Source organism: Podarcis vaucheri (assembly GCF_965113315.1).
Source record: "Podarcis vaucheri genome assembly, chromosome: 3".
NCBI classification, from domain to species: Eukaryota; Metazoa; Chordata; class Lepidosauria; order Squamata; family Lacertidae; genus Podarcis; species Podarcis vaucheri.
The window spans coordinates 34,187,223-34,204,098 of NC_138761.1; the positions used below are offsets into that span (position 1 = coordinate 34,187,223).

General features: G+C 43.9%; 1 protein-coding gene across 2 annotated transcripts in view; it reads left to right on the forward strand.

The window, feature by feature from the left end:
- CAPN14 (calpain 14) overlaps window positions 1–15,621 on the forward strand; it is a 45,293-nt gene extending 29,672 nt beyond the window's left edge. For both annotated transcript variants that reach the window (XM_082214831.1, XM_082214830.1), the window contains 8 exons: window positions 280–336; window positions 857–914; window positions 5,263–5,327; window positions 6,794–6,862; window positions 8,289–8,367; window positions 11,623–11,739; window positions 12,188–12,243; window positions 13,213–15,621. In XM_082214831.1, the coding sequence (XP_082070957.1) occupies window positions 280–336; window positions 857–914; window positions 5,263–5,327; window positions 6,794–6,862; window positions 8,289–8,367; window positions 11,623–11,739; window positions 12,188–12,243; window positions 13,213–13,239 (528 nt within the window). In that variant the 3' untranslated portion in view covers window positions 13,240–15,621. The remainder of the gene's footprint in view (window positions 1–279; window positions 337–856; window positions 915–5,262; window positions 5,328–6,793; window positions 6,863–8,288; window positions 8,368–11,622; window positions 11,740–12,187; window positions 12,244–13,212) is intronic.
- Window positions 15,622–16,876: the final 1,255 nt, after the last annotated feature.

The following is a 16,876-nucleotide window of genomic DNA, read 5'->3' on the forward strand; positions in this document are numbered from 1 at the left end:
AGTTACTGAGTGGGGGTTCTGACCTCAAAAGCCAAACTCAAGAGTCTTGTGGCTGCAAGTGTCTGTCCTTTCCCGCGTAAACTCTTGCAAATTGGCATGCAGAATTGGACTGCAGAAAGTCAATTTTTCTAGGATAAGTTTGACTGTCAGCTGTTCTCTTGCCACTAAACCTCTATTGGTCTAGTGGCCTGCTGATCCACTGCAATCCATTACCTAGATCTTGAGCTACCGCCTTTCTATCCTGCTTCTGTTCTGATTTGTTGTTGTTGTTGTCTGCAGGAAATAATTGATGAACATGAAGATTGGGAAGATTTCTTCACTAAGTACTTTGATCAAGTAAGTCTACCTATAGGGTCCGCCAGAGGAAATAACCAAACTGCCCTGTTCGTGTTAGTTTCCGTTAAAAAAATTGTAGGGGGGGAGGAGGGAGGGAGGGAGGGAGAAACCTACATTCTGGAAAGCATGCTGATGAAAGCCCATCAGACAGTGCCTATAGAACAATCCCGCCACTATGGTTTGACTTGATTTGTATATATTTTCAAACATATATCAGCTCATCACCACTTGAAGGAAGGAAGGAAATTGAGACAAAATAATAAAGCCAGTTGCAAGGTTCACATGCAGGTAGAGATTCCCACGATAAGCTTTTAAGTATGAACATCCCTCTCTGATGACCATAGGCACTGCTGATATCTTATGAAAATGTCTTGACTTTCACAGATGATCTGTGACTGCAGCTTCAAAACTCAGTTTTCTATGTGATACCTCTATTAAAAATTATGGTCTTTTGAATGCGTAGAACTTGAAATATGCAAAGCTTGGGTTTTTCTATAATATCTTGTCTCTCTTGCTTTAGTATCCTGAGATTAATGCAATGCAGCTGCTGAGGATTTTGAACAATGTGGCTTGGACGAGTAAGTATGATCTGGACTGCGGAATGCAGCATCACGTATGTACACGGACCCAAGTGCAGAATGGCAGTGAGGGTTTTCATTATGTAGCTCAGTCTCCACAAGTGTTGGGTACATTTCTCATTAGGCTCTGCAGATGGTATCGTGTCAACCTCTATTAATCGTGTTTAAATGATAACATTTTCATACTCTTAATTATAGCAACTCTACCACTTTTACTTTCTGGGGCTCAGTTGCTTGGGAATAAAAGTCAAAGAAGTCTTTGCTCTCATGTTCTGCTGGTGTGCTTCAGTAATAATAATAATAATTTATTATTTCTACCCCGCCCATCTGGCTGGGTTTCCCCAGCCACTCTGGGTGGCTCCCAACAGAATATTAAAAACACAATAAAACATCAAACATTTTAAACTTCCCTAAACAGGGCAGCTTTCAGATGTCTTCTAAAAGTCAGATAGTTGTTTATTTCCTTGACATCTGATGGGAGGGCGTTCCACAGGGCGAGTGCCACTACTGAAAAGGCCCTCTACCTCGCTCCCTGTAGCTTCACTTCTCGTGGTGAGGGAACAGCCAGAAGGCCCTCGGAGCTGGGCCTCAGTGTCCAGGTTGAATGATGGGGCTGGAGACACTCCTTCAGGTATACTGGGCCAAGGCCATTTAGGGCTTTAAAGGTCAGCACCAACACTTGTAGTAATCTGGTGGGCCACCGAAACCCAAGATGTAGCAATGGCTGTCAATGTGGAAGAAGAGTGCTGTGGTGCTCAGGTCCTGTCTGTGGGCTTCTCACAGGAAAGTGGTTACCCTCTGTGAGATCAAGATGTTGGATCGTTGCATCGGCGATGTGATCCATCAGGAGCCTAGGACCAGGGGCAGGCTTTTAGGGTTGTGCCCTTAGGTGTACTCCTAAGGGAATTTCCAGAAACAGAATATCACATCTGGCTGAGGATGCAGCAGTGACTGGGGGGGGGGGGGAGGAGAAGATGCAACAGAGAAAGTGACTTTCTCCAAGCTAGACCTCACAGAAGAGATGGTGTTGCAGGGCTGGAAGCCGGATGCTAGTAGCTAGAAGAGAGTGAAACAGACATCAAGAACGCAGCAGTATGAGGGAGTTGGAGGGGCATCGCCACCCTCCTGCTGGTGGTGATATGGTTGCTGGGGCGGGCATGGGGCAAGGCACTGGTGAGGTTGTGGTTTTACCCTGCCAATCCCAATGGACACCAGCCTCCACTTGTTAGAATTATTGTAGTTCCCTTACGGTTGTATCAAAGAACTTTGAAAGCAGGCATATCCTTAGGCAGTGACTTATCATCCTCTCCATTAAGTATGAGTCAGGGTACTGATCATCAGAGCCCTTCATGACACACCCCTGTGACTTTGGTCTTGAGCCTGGGGCACAGCTTGAATTCCCAAGCTGTGAGAGCAGAGAACTATCTTCAGGTGCCACAAATTCTCCATTAACAGAGCTATCCTTCCTTACTATTTAGCCTTTCCTCTTTGATGTCTTCTTGTGTCATAATTCCTCTGGCATTCCTCTTCTCTCATGTTCCCTATGGCAATTTCTCCTTCCATAATCAATTCTTTCTTTTTATTTTACTTATTTATAAGATTCCTTTCCTGCTCTCCATCAAATATGATCTTAGGGTGGGCAGCAAGTTCAAATATAATGAAAATAGAACCACAAAATGCAATTGAAACAAAAACAAACAGGCATAGTTCCAGGAAAAAACAAAACTTAGCTGCATTATTTTTGTTGAATGCATTTCCAAACTTTGTATATACTAGGCATTGTTAGTTGTTACCATTTCTTTTCACTATTCCCATCTCTGCCCAGCTCCTTTCCTCACCCAGTCCTGTTTTCCTGCCATGGGAAGCCTTCTTGACTGACTCCCTCTCAGTTCAAGATAGTGCAAACAAACCAACAAACTGGCCCCTCCTGCCATATTTTATTTAGGAAGGCTTTTGGTTCTGTAGCATATTTAGATTTCTTTATTGTTCACTCTTTCCTGTGAATGTTTGTGCCATTCATATTTTATTAAGTGTACCCTAAGAACATGGGGCAGACGAATCCTAGGGTGGACTGCCAAGGTGTGGAGGGGCACATCCTGCTGCACATCCTTGCTGCTGCAACATCGTGTTTGGGGGACCCCCTGCTGGCTGTTGCCGGTGGGAACACCCCTGCCAAGAGTGTTTCCTCCGTAATAGTGGGGCCTCCGTAACAGTGGAACCCTCTGTTGGTTGAGGTTAGCAAGTAGAGATGTCTGCTGGATCCTAACCCCCACCAACAGCATGAATAGAGGTTGGTGACTGCAGACTTAGGTTAAGAAAAGGTAAAGGACGCCTGACAGTTAAGTCCAGTTGTGAACGACTCTGGGGTTGCGGCGCTCATCTCACTTTATTGGCTGAGGGAGCCGGCATACAGCTTCCAGATCATGTGGCCAGCATGACTAAGCCGCTTCTGGCGAAACTAGAGCAGCTCATGGAAACACCGTTTACCTTCCCATCAGAGCGGTACCTATTTATCTACTTGCACTTGACGTGCTTTCGAACTGCTAGGTTGGCAGGAGCTGGGACTGAGCAATGAGAGCTCCCCCCGTTGTGGGGATTCGAACCACCGACCTTCCATTCGGCAAGCCCTAGGCTCAGTGGTTTAGACCACAGTGCCACCCGCATCCCTTAGACTTAGGTTAGCATCTCATAAAAATAATGAGCACCGTGAATAGCTTAAGGGTAGCCTGATTCCTTATATCCCTAGCCAATCACTGAGCTCTTGGGGGGAGTCTTTGTTGATGGTCCCCTTATGGCTAAGATGCACTTCTCATATCTGCTAGAAATGGTGCATTCAGTGTTGCAGGACCAAACCGGCAGAACTCCACCCCAACTGAGATTAGACTGGCACCCTCCTTGCTGAACATCAGGTGCCTGGCAAATACTTTTTTCTTCCACCAGGCATTTTGTGTTTGATTCCATGATGAATTTTTGTATTACTTATTCTCTACATGGTTTATTGTGATGTACCCTGCTTAGAAATGCTAACTATTAAGCACTATGTAAATGCCTCTCAATAAGTGAATGGCAGATATGGGTTCCAAGAAAGCCCAGTCCTATTTTTCCTGTGGGCTGCTCTACCTCCAGATACTCACAGCTTACAGACTGAGCGTAGCCAATAAATAAGGTAGACGATTCCTAATTTATAAATGGATAAGATCTGAAACTGTTGACGCTAATGAGATAAAAGCTCTTGTGGCACAGGTTCAGAGTAAACAGAAAGCAAAACAGAACCTTTGTCTCTATTCAGGGTATTGGCTTCTTTTAGGACTGAGGGTGAGATGGCTATTTTATCTGTGCTTGAGTATCTTTCCAAAGTAACCCATCAGGCACCAGGAAATCTATAAGGAAACTAACCAGGCTGTGCTGCTCATCTTTTATTCTTCATAGGCAATCAATTTTAAGGCTTTCATTTCCAAACTTTACAGTGCATGATTCATATTTAATAAACAGGGCTATAATGAGATTAAAACATTGTCGGTTTCTGTAGAGAAGGGATCGGTGAGTTATGAGCCTGTTGCCTGCTCCATGGAAGTCTGCAGGCAATCTATAATCATGATTTGCAACAAGATTAGACTCCCTTTCTGTTCCATTTCTTGTCATTCGCTTATCGCTAACCGAGGCTTGGCTCTGTGTTTTTAACTCAGTCTCCTAAGACAGGCAGAGGACACAAAACCTGTCAGATTTATCCCTGGTCGTCGTCTATTGCTGCTAGTCGAGCTACACAAGGGACAAATCAAGCAGAAAAAGGCAAAGACAGACTTCTCCCAAGGTCAATCAGACACAGCCGCCTGTGCACATTTCCTTGGGATTGCATGTCATTGAAACTGGCGGACTTGAGCCGTGCCCAAATACAAAGGCATAGGCTGGTTTCTGTTCTTGCTGACATCTACTGTAACAGTCTGTACCAGAACCTTTGTGTCTATCTCTTCTGTTGAAGGCAGTTGCATGTGAGCATGCTGGTGATGCACTCTGTTCCAAAGAGGGCTACCATTACCCCTTGGGACCCGGATATTATTTTCCTGCTTGTGGATTTGCTTTGTCTCCCTATTTTCATTCAAAATAAAAAAATTCCTTCCAGTAGCACCTTAAAGACCAACTAAGTTAGTTCTTGGTATGAGCTTTCGTGTGCATGCACACTTCTTCAGATACACGAAATACATGCACACGAAAGCTCATACCAAGAACTAACTTAGTTGGTCTTTAAGGTGCTACTGGAAGGAATTTTTTTATTTTGACTATGGCAGACCAACACGGCTACCTACCTGTAACTATTTTCATTCAATTATACTTTTTTCCCTCTTTCCAGAGCTTCAGAACCATGGCCTGAGATTTAGCCTGGATGCCTGCCGGGGTATATTGGCCCTCTTAGATGTATCCTGCCTTCTTGGTTTATTTTATTTTATTTTTTTCCAGTGTATATCTTTATTGATTTAAAATAAATATATTTATGGGAAAACAGACAAAGAAACAAACAGACAGACATACAGTCAAACAAACAAGCAATAGAAAATCAGACAACAACCACAATATTTGAAACAACAAAATTAATATAACTAACATCCTTTATACTCTGGATACTGGAAGCAATTATAAAACTTATAAAGAAAAGAACTAAAAATGACTTCCAATTAATCTCACTGTACTTTATCAATTACTTATCAATTATTTACTTTATCAATTACTTATTTCTTATATAGTTTCTTTTACCCTCCCTACGACCTTATATTGAATTGTAGGGAAGTAGAGAAATGGTAAGGAGAAAGGCAGTGTGTGCAGGCAGAGTCCATAGGACTTTCTGGGAGATCTCCCATCCAGGTGCTGAGCAAACTCAGACCAGCATAGTGTCAGTGAGATTGCTGGATAGGGGAGTGACTGTCCCCTTGCTCCTGAGCAGTAGTGTCTGAGTTTTTGACATTTGTTTTACTCTTCCCACCTTGTCCCTGTTTATTAGAATGTAGGCCTGCAGGTAGGGTGTCTTGTTTTAATTTCATGTAAGCTGCTCTGGGAGCCTTTTTGGCTGAACAGCAAGGTACGAATGCTATAAAATGAATGAATGAATGAATGAATGGTGGATGGTGAGTTGTTATAGTCTGGGTGGTTTTGCTCACCTGGCTTCCTCACACCATTGCCTGCTATTGCCCCTAAGTCTCATTCCCATTTCCTCCTATTGAACATCCTATTGAACATTCCCATTTCCTCCTATTAAAGCTACAGACCTTGGAAAGATTGGTAGCCTAGGAATGGGGTAAGGAGAGAAGGCAAGACTCCTTCTGAGATCTCCAAAGTATGCCAGGCAACCCGGCTGAGACCTTAGGAAGGATGTCTGGTGGAGGCCAGGATGTCTCTTTGTAACCAAGGCTGTGATCCCAATCCTGGGAGTAAACCCCATTGTACTCAACAGAACTTACTTCTGAATAGACACAGTTAGAATTGTGCTGAAAGTTGCCCTTATAAAGACTAAATCTGAGTAAACAGTGTATGTGCTTGTTTTAACTCTCATGAATACACAGTCCATAGTTTGCTTTGTGCTGCCTTTGAAGTTAATGAGAAAATGCTCATTGATTTTAGGAAAAGGAAGAGTAGCCCCTGGGGCAAGGTTCAAAGACCTCTTGAAATCAATAACATAGCTTTGACTTTGGTTGCATTAGGCGCTAGGTCACATTTTTAGTAGAAGTACAAAAATCGAGAAATTCCCCCGGTGGCTTCTCTACTTTTAATCCAAAGTCATTGACTTTGCTGCTCTCAGGTTGGTCTAATCAGAACTTTTCCAGGTTCACTCATTCTTCCCCAGCAACAAACTTCATTTGAATATTGTACACCTTGACCACACGATTCAGTTTAATAACACCGGCACCTTGAGCATTCAAGAATTCAGATGCCTATGGAAGAAGCTGCTTCAGTACCAGGTAAGAAGTGTGTGTGTGTGTGTGTGTGTGTGTGCGCGCGCGCGCCAATATGACGATTGAGTGGGTGGAGATTCTATGGATAAGAACCTCATTACTTTCTTACCATTTTTTGAAGCTCCTCTAGTACTGGAGTTGAGAGGGAGGCAACAGGGGCAATTGCCTCCTTCCTCTCCCAGTTCTACTGCTGGTGCTGGCATAGGGAGGAGGGGTGGGGAAAGGGCATGTACCACTGCACCTCTGAGGAGGCTGATCCACCCCCTCTTTAAAATACCAGGGTGGCACCAGCTGTGCTTTTTTTGGAGATCCCTGGGGTCCTATAATTGCCAGTGGTGGAAAAAAGAATTTCTGATAGGTGAGCAGGCAAGGATGCTGTGTGTCCCCCCCACCAGGCGTCTACTAGGCCACAAGCAACTAATAAAGGTTAAGCTTAACCTGGTGTCAGGTTCTTCCCAACCCAACCACTTTTTTACTGTTTTAAAAATACTGCCTAACGGGGTGTGGACAGAATTCTACCCTGGCTGCCAGAGGTTTTTGTGGCATCCAGAAAAAAGGTTTTTTTAAAAGAGCTGCTGTCAAGCAGGCAAAATTGGGGGGGGGGGGAGAGAGAGAAAAGAAAGGAAAGAACCCACTGCTAGTCACCACAGCCAGCTTAAGCGCCTTCTCCCCCTGCCCAAATCTTTCATGCAACAGTCCTGCTCACACGCCAGAAAAAAGTAACATAGAACCACCACCCCATTTGCCACCTGCAGATGGGAGTGGCAAAGATAGGAGTGCCATTTTGAAGTTCAAAGCTAGTCCAAATATTTCAACAGGAAACTAAACCCTGCAGCCTACATAAATTAAGCAAACAGGCACAATCTTTCTTGTTGTGCATAATTTAGTCTATTGTTTTGCACTGTTTTATTCTGCTTCTTCTAGTCATGGGCAGGAACAGGGCAATGTTTTGGCCTCTATCCTGCCTTGAAATTGCTCCCTCCCCATTGATGGATGGGGAGCTAAAGGTGGGCTAGGAACTTGAGCTGCATGAAACCTGAACCAGATGCTCTGTCACTGAGCTATGACCTCTCCCACCTCTCTCTCTCTCTCTCTCTGCTTGTGTGTGTGTGTGTGTGTGTGTGTGGTTCTGTTCTTAGCTTGCGTCCAGATGGGCAGAAAGGTAGCCAGACAGACACAGAGAGGCAGATATATTTCCGATGGTCCTATCAATTCTCCATCTGCAGCAAAATGGATAACTCTGTTGTTTTGCTTTTCAGGCTAGGCAGTCTGCCAGCATTGTCTGCTTCCCTCAGGTGGCCTCAGGACCTCTGCACCCTTTGCATTGAATGAAGAAAGGGGTGGCAGTGGTGCAGGTGTAGCCAGCTGAGGGGTGAATGGGTTGGTGTGCCCTGCTTACTTAGTTATCTTCCTCTTTAATTTTTTGTGACAGGCAGTTTTCCAGAAAAATGATATTCAGCAAACAGGAACCTTGGATCAAGTAGAGCTGCAGGCATCTGTGCAAGAATTAGGTGAGGAAAAAGGAAGAGTTTTGTTTTTGTAGCATTCAAGCTTGCAGAAGTCCCCCAGGCATTTGGTTGGCTTCTGTGAGCTTGTCTTGTGTTCTTTGGTCCTTATGGGATCCAGTCTGATTTTCTTCCAGAAAGACCTGCAGAGATGAGGACCCTGTGACTCTCCAAGTAGAGCTGCCATCAGCTCCAAGCCCATGTGGCCAATGGTCAAGGATGAGTTGTAGTCTAGCGACATCTAAGGGCACCACATTGGCCCTTTCCCCTGCTGTAAGATATGCTGGACATGTGCTGAAACCTCCTGTGCTGGACTGATGCTGTGATATAGATTACATAGTCTTCTTAGGTCAGTGATGGAGAACCTGTGGTCCTCCAGATCTTGTTGGGCTTGCATCTCCCAACAGCCCCAGCCAGCATCCCAATGGTGATGGAAGCTGCAGTCCAACAACATCCTCTAAAGGCAAATTTGAGCAAGAAAACATTTGAGCCAGAAACACAGTTTTCAGCATTGTCCTATCATCAGGTTATCTGTTTGGTTGCAGGTTGCTCTGAGTTGCCTAGGGCAAGATAAAGTGGCTAGCAGATTTAATAAATAATAATTATCCCTGATAAGGGCTTGGAATCCACCTCTTTCTACCAGCTTCACTCATGGGATTCCCATTTATACATAGAGTGGTGTCCTAATTAATCTGATGTTGCACTACTCAAATTTGCTATGTGTCAGTCAAATACAGTGGTAAAGGTAAAGGTAAAGGTACCCCTGCCCGAACGGGCCAGTCTTGACAGACTCTGGGGTTTGTGCGCCCATCTCACATCTATTGGCCGGGGGCCAGCGCTGTCCGAAGACACTTCCGGGTCACGTGGCCAGCGTGACAACGCTGCTCTGGCGAGCCAGAGCCGCACACGGAACGCCGTTTACCTTCCCGCTGGTAAGCGGTACCTATTTATCTACTTGCCCCCGAGGGTGCTTTCGAACTGCTAGGTGGGTAGGCGCTGGGACCGAGCAGCGGGAGCGCACCCCGCCGCGGGGATTCGAACCGCCGACCTTTCGATCGGCAAGCCCTAGGCGCTGAGGCTTTAGCCCACAGCGCCACCCGCGTCCCTTAATACAGTGGTACCTCGGGTTAAGTACTTAATTCGTTCCGGAGGTCCATTCTTAACCTGAAACTGTTCTTAACCTGAAACGCCACTTTAGCTAATGGGGCCTCCTACTGCCGCCACACCGCCGGAGCACGATTTCTGTTGACATCCTGAAACAAAGTTCTTAACCTGAGGTACTATTTCTGGGTTAGTGGAGTCTGTAACCTGAAGCGTATGTAACCTGAGGTTCCACTGTAGTTAGTATATAACCCAATGCAAGCAGCACAGATCTGTTTTGCCAGATCTCTGAATCGTCACACATTTTAGATCAGACCAGATAAACTGCACGTTCAAAGAACACAGTAGCAGATTCATTAACCTACACTGCTCAGACCTGTTTTTGGAAATGTAAGTTGTTTGTCCCACTAGATTTTTCTCGAAATGAGCTGAATTGAATCTGAGGATTAATTTCCAGCCACAAACTTTTGGCTCTTCAATAATTACGCTTGATTCAAAAATGGCTGTAAGGTAAATGGTGGCAAGGTGCGGGGAAAGCAGCTTTGTTAAATGAGATTAGTACAGTTCACAGTGACACTGGAGCTGGAGCTTAATTAACTTAATTTAGCTTGAAACTAACATATAGAAAGCACTATAAAAGTTACACTTCAAAACTGTATACGAAAAGAAATGAAATTAGAATTCATTACAATTCACTTGCTACACCGTATGACAACAATAAGCCAATCATCACCGGAAGCGTAATGCAATTAAAAATACAGCATTTTGAACTTCAAATTAACAAACGTTGTGTGATTAAATTAAGAAATGCATTATTAATTGATTTGGTGCGCTTCCGTCGCATATTCCATTGCTCTTCATGTAACAGATGCTTAAATCCCAGTGATTCTCAGCGCTTTACTTTCATGTGCTTCATGGCAGTAATTTCTTAATTGATGGCATGCAAATTTCTGTGTGGTTCTGGTGAAGGGAGGGATGCAGTGGCGTAGCGTGGGTTGTCAGCACCCGGGGCAAGGCAAGTAATTTGCGACCCCTAACCCGTGGATTTGCGCCCCCTAACCCCCAGATGTTGTGCCTGGTGCGGCCGGCCCCCCTGCACCCCCCACGCTACGCCACTGGAGGGATGGCTTCCTGAATGAAGCACAGTTGTCTTCCAGCATCATCACTGCCACCATTTCCACTGTCTTCATATGTAAGGCCAGTGTGGTTAGTGTCAGCCTCTGACCAGCAAGAACCAGGTTAAAATCCCCGCTCTGCCACAAAACTTATTGGGTGATTCTGGCCTGTCACTATATTTTAGCCTCTCCTACCCCACTGAGTTGTTTTAAGGGATTCAAGATGGAATAATATCAATGCATTAAATAATATAACTAGGACTAGCCATAATCAAGTCCAACTTTCAGTGCCTGGTTTCTGTCAAGGTGCTGTCAACGGCTCCCGGCTGGTTGCCCAGGAAAGTATAAAGACAAGGAAAAGTTTCTTACCGTAATTTTTTATTTCACTCTTTACAGAGAGGCTGTAGAATTCAGCCTCTTGGATAATGGCCTTGTCCTGAATAAATCTCCACCCCTCATCTCTCCCACTTCCTCATTCGTCATTCTCATTGTTTCTTCTACGGGTGCTGCTATGTGCCCTCTGTCTTTGGGCTCTTTGCTCTCCTACTTTTAAGGCTTGCTGGGTTCTGGGAGATGGAGGGTTGGGAACACTTTCTAATAACAATGTGTCAGCTGGGTGTTGTTCCGGCTCTCCCATGATTTCCCAGCTTTCCCCCTCATCTGCCTCTGAGCTGCTATCTCCCTCAAATGCCTGTTGTAAATCTATATTGTCTTCCTCTTCCTCCTCTGTGGAAGGGTCAGGATGGGGAGAGGCGATCTCCACCATTCCCCCTCTGCCGAGTCCCTGACAGGTTCACACCCCTCTGATTAAAAGCAGCATGGTGTTTTTGTAGCCGTAAGAATAAATGAGCAGTTTAGCCACAATAGGTGCTAAACGTCCAGCAGCTTTCTCACCAAATGTGACTTAAGTGTTCTTCACTGGGGGGACAGGTGGATAAAATTAAATATATGAAAAGCTGTCCAGAACTGTTTGCACTGTGACTGCATGTGGAAAATCTGAACAGTAAGCCTAAATGTCTTTGGGGGTTTTCTTATCTTACTAAAGGAATCTCCCTCAGCAATGAACTCTGCAAGCTGCTGGCCATGCGATATGGGAACCCTGGTCTGAACATCACCTTTGAGAGCTTTGCCTGCTTCATGCTGCGTGTGGAACTCATGATGGGTGAGGAGGCAGATGACTATTTATCTCATGCGGGACTGCAAGCAAAATTGGGTTTCAGTCGCAAGTCCTCTGTCTGTAACATAATGACTGTCTTTGGACATTAAGGAGAGAGCAACGCTGTGCATTTAAAGCACATTCAACACACTTTCAAAGCACATGACTTTCCCCAAAGAATCCTGGGATCTTTAGTTTCTTAAGGGTGCTGAGAATTGTAGCTTGGTGAAGGGGAAACCACAGTTCCCATTATTATTTGGTGGAAAACATGCACTTTAAATTTGCTTTAAATAGATGGTGTGGATCTGCCCTAAGATAAACAATAGCTTACTAGAATGAGCCCAGATGAGCTATGGGCTCTCACACACCCTCTATTCTTCTCAAGCATGGCTATAAGAAGCATTCCTTTCCTGGGAATCATCATATCAGTTTCCCTCATTTCTTCCTTTTGCAGAGGCCTTTCACAATACGAGTAAAGATGGCAAAGGAATATATCTTCAAGAGTCTGAGGTAAGGACACACACCTTTTTCCCCAGCTGTAGTACAGCGCCATCTGTTATGGAGAACAAGGTCTCCTGTTTAATATCCCAATCAATGGAGCACCTCATTGGTTGTATAACTCTCAAGTGATTGCAGTGATTGACAGGATAATGAAACCCTTGGGTCAAGAGCTCTTCCAGGAGCTTGGCTTCCTAGGTTCATCTGTGGGGCTGGAGGGTAATTTTATACAGTCCACATTATAAAGCAAACCAGATTAGTCTATAGCTCCAGAACTTCCAAGTAAACCAGAAAGCAGTTAATAAGTGGATTGCATACTTCTCTGAATTTTGCAGTGTGCTAAAATGTATCTATTACATGGAAAATGCAAAGCACAACAACAACAACCCCAAACCACCCTTCCTATTTTAGGGGGAAATTTGTACAAAATGCATATTTTAGGTACAATTTAAATGCAGATTTTTTTTGTTTATTTCTTATAAAAATCTGCAATGAATGGAACAAACTTATTTCTGAATATGTACAAAACCGTCAGAATAGAAATAAGTTGATTCATTTGATCTAGAGACAGTTACTGAATGGTTGAGCTCAGAAGGGACTACACTGACTACTCTGAACTACACCAGGCACGCCATATCTGGGAACGATAGCAAAGTCTGGGCCACAAGACCAGAGCTGCTCCTGCCACACAGGTCTTCGTGAAGTTGGCTGGGTTAATGGCAGAATTAGCATAAGAGGAGGCTTTGATGGAGTTGCCCTTCTTCCTTGCTGATGGCAGTGGTGGTTCTGCCTATCTTGGTCTTGATGGACCAATAGATAGATCTGCCCTAGGGGCGCCCACCTCCATGGACCAGGTCCTGTGAAGGAACCAATAGCAATGACTAGGTCAGGTATAACAGGAGACCATTTCATAGGCTAGCCCCTAGCGCAGTAGAGCAGGATAAAACCATTTTTAATGCATTTCTCCTTGGTATTCGCTAGTGGATGATGATGACTCTCTATTCATGAAGTAAAGCAAAGGAGAAGAGTTGAGCCAAGCTACCTGGCCCCTTCACAAGGACAGAAGTGACATCCTTTTATCTGTATATGGGGGACATTTTGAGTCCAGCTTTGTGACTCTTGTGGAATTTTGGAAGAGTTTCATTCACTGGGAGCAGCTCCACTGATGTCTCTTGGGATTGCTTGTGGGTGCAGCATGGACACAATGGCCAGAAATCATAAGGTCATGCTTCTAGCATATTGACTGAGGCTTCTTTAAAAAGCACTTCCCTAAGAAGAAGAAAAAGAAAACCTGAGTTACTGATCAAGCACCTGCGTGACAATGAAGACTATGGTGTTAAGTCATGCGTCATTTCAATTTGTTGAGGAGTATCTGCTGTTAAACCAGGATGGAACAGTTATATGGCTGCAGTGAGGAACAGTGAGCAAGTGAACAAATACGCAGTGGCCTAAAGGGCCTTGCAGCAGCTCATTTCCAAAATGCGCTTGCCTGAGTTGTAAGATTGGCTATGGAGGCACTGCTCGCCATCTCATCGTGGTAGCTCAGACAGGCAGTTACAAGAAACAGGGCCTTTTCAGTAGTGGCCCCAAAACTTTGGAATACCTGGTAGAGATCTCCCTGGGCTCTTTATAAGTGTCTTTTTAGGTATCTGTTTCAACAAGCTTTGAATATCTGATTAATCTCACGGGCTGCTACTTTTAAAATGATATGGTTACTGTTGCTAAAACACTGTTTTCGGGTTGTTGTTTTTTAAAATGAATTTTTGTTATATTTATAATTTAGCTTATTCTTGTATTTATTATTTTGTAAGCCATTTTGAGAGCTTGTAATAGAAAAGTTTGGATAAAAATGAAGAACATTTATACTGACAGTCCTTCGGATTGTCTGCAAAGGTTAGGGTTCACATGTCCTTTTAGGTCATTATGGAGTGCCTTCTCCAGGCATCCCACAATGCCTCATCCTCCCTTTGTTTCTAAGCTTGGCTTTGAACATTGGGCAGCACTCCCCAAATTACTTTCTTCTCCATTTGCATTTCCATTTGGGGCTGGAGTAAGTAGCTGGCCTACTTACTCCAGCCCCAGTACAGTGTATTTATTTATTTATTGCTATTTTTAATTACTCATTGTAAGTTTATCGGAAAGGGTAGGATAATGAAAACAGGCATGCAAGAATCTGTGCAGTCCTTTGGGATTTGGCAGAGATGGTCACAAGAACTTTAGTTTGCCCCTTTCTGTTGCTTCCTGATGAGCAAACCACTGTTATCCTATATTTTTCAGCTGAGGTCAGTGATAAAATTGCTATTCAGTTGCCACTGCCTGCACATGTTGCTTTCAGAGCAGAATCAGGGCCTAAACTTTAATATCCAAGAAAACCCATGACTATGAAAGAGGAAAAGAGGCTAAAATGCAGCTCTCAGTGGCTTCATTGGGTTTGGGATTTCACGCTGCAAAACTTTTATTATTATTATAATAAAAAATACAGTTTGTAATGTATTGCACAGGTTATGAAGGAAGCTATGAGATAGCTCAATGAGACTCTTAACATGGGTTTGAGCCCCACGTTGGACAAAAGATTCTTGCATTGCAGGGGGTGGACTAGATGACACTCGTGGTCCCTTCCAACTCTACAATTTATATGAGTCTCTGATTCTATGGAAATGGCTATAGCCAAGTACATATGTTCCATTGTGCTCCAATCATTATATGTATCTGATTTTTGTACACGCTTGTGCATTGCCTCCTTTTAACACAACTACGTGTAATTGCAGCATTATTGTGTGACTATTCATGCACCCTGAAGAATCCTCTGTTGATTATTCAATAAAGTTTTTATAACGCTAAGTAGCACTGAGATGTGTGAAAAGAGGTCTTTGTGAACTCACTGTATGCCTTAACTCATACAATGCAAACTCTGTTCTGTGGATCGCAAGGAAAGTGTTCTTGCCATGGTGCTTTCCTTGACATTTTTGAAAATTTTATATATCTAGCAGAGAAACACTTCCAGGATTCTGAAGATATGACACCTGTTTTCTGTGTGCATGGTGGGAAACAATCTATCTTGGGGGGAGGGATGCATTCATTTATATTGAGAGGTACTTCTACACCATCACACTTTTCACTGGGTGCATTAGCAGAAAGAATTACAAGGACATCACTGTGTAGCTGGAGACCTGGATGAGAAGTCTTTCATGGAGACAGAAGAACAATGTAGAAAACAGAGCATACAAAACAATGAATAGAGAAGGTAGGCCGATATGGCAATTAATAATATAAAAATCAGGAATAATTCAAGAATCTAGCCCCCAAGTTCTCAGAATACAAAAGAGTTCACCTTGTATGTATAATACAACTGGAGGCATAATAAAATGCATATGGAATTTGGAAGGCTCTTATATCCTTTTACATGAGGTCGATTTTTCGGCAACTTCAGTGATCTACAACTTTTGGATTTATTTATTTAGATGTTCTTTGCATGGCCACTATTGGTTGATAGGAATCTAGCAACATCTAGAGGGCCACAGGTCCTAAAGTACTGGTCTAGGACTTGGGAGACCAGAGTTCTATTCCCCATTCAGCTATGAAGCTCGCAGGTGACATTGGGCCAGGCATTGTCTCTCAGCTTAACCTGCCTCACAGAATGGTTGTGCGAAAATGGGGAAGAAGAAAGCCATGCACTTTATGCTCCTTGCTGGAAAGGGGGACGATCAATTAATAATAATAAAATGAATAAATTAAAAGTGGCTTTTTAGAAAACCCAGCTCTTGTCACTAGCGCTTATTCAGACAAACTTCTGGACTGGGTCCTTTCCACAAATAGCGAGGATTGGGCCTGTTACATCTACGTCCCTGAAGCTCAGCACTGACACTCCACAGGGATGTGTGCTAAGTCCATACCTGTATTCGTTGTATACATATGATTGCATTTCATCTGACCCATCTACTGCAATTATTAAGTTTGCTGATGACACCACCATAATGGGTTTAATTACAGGCAGAGACAAATCTGTGTACAGGGGGGAGGTTCAAAAGGTATCCACATGGTACTCAGAGAACAATCTGCACCTAAACATTGGCAAGACAAAGGAGATGGTGTTGGACTTTCGGAGGAAGAGAGGGGAGCTAGCCCCATTGTATATTGGGGGGGGGGGCTGTGTGCAGAGAGTCTCTTCCTTTAAATTCCTGGGAGTCCATCTTAATGAAGACCTTACTTGGAAGGTCAATACAGCCCAGGTAGTTATGAGGGCCCAACAGAGACTTCATTTCCTTAGGGTCTTGCGAAAGAACAATGTTAGACAGCAACTGATGATTTCCTTCTATCGGTCCACAATAGAAAGTGTTCTCTCATACGATGTGGTACGCTGGTTTGACAGCCATGGACAGAAAGTCCCTACAGAGGGTGGTGAAGACAGCACATGATATCATGGGCTGTCCCCTGAGTCCGCTAGATGTTATCGCAGGAGACCATCGCCTCAGAAGAGCGGGGAACATTCTCAGGGATGACTCACACCCTGGCCAGCACCTTTTTAATCTCCTGCCCTCGGGCAGGAGATACAGAAGCATGATAAGCCACACCAACAGGTTAAAGAATGAATTGATTTTAGAATGTATTTCAATTAACTGATTGTGATTTTATGTAAACTGTGTTA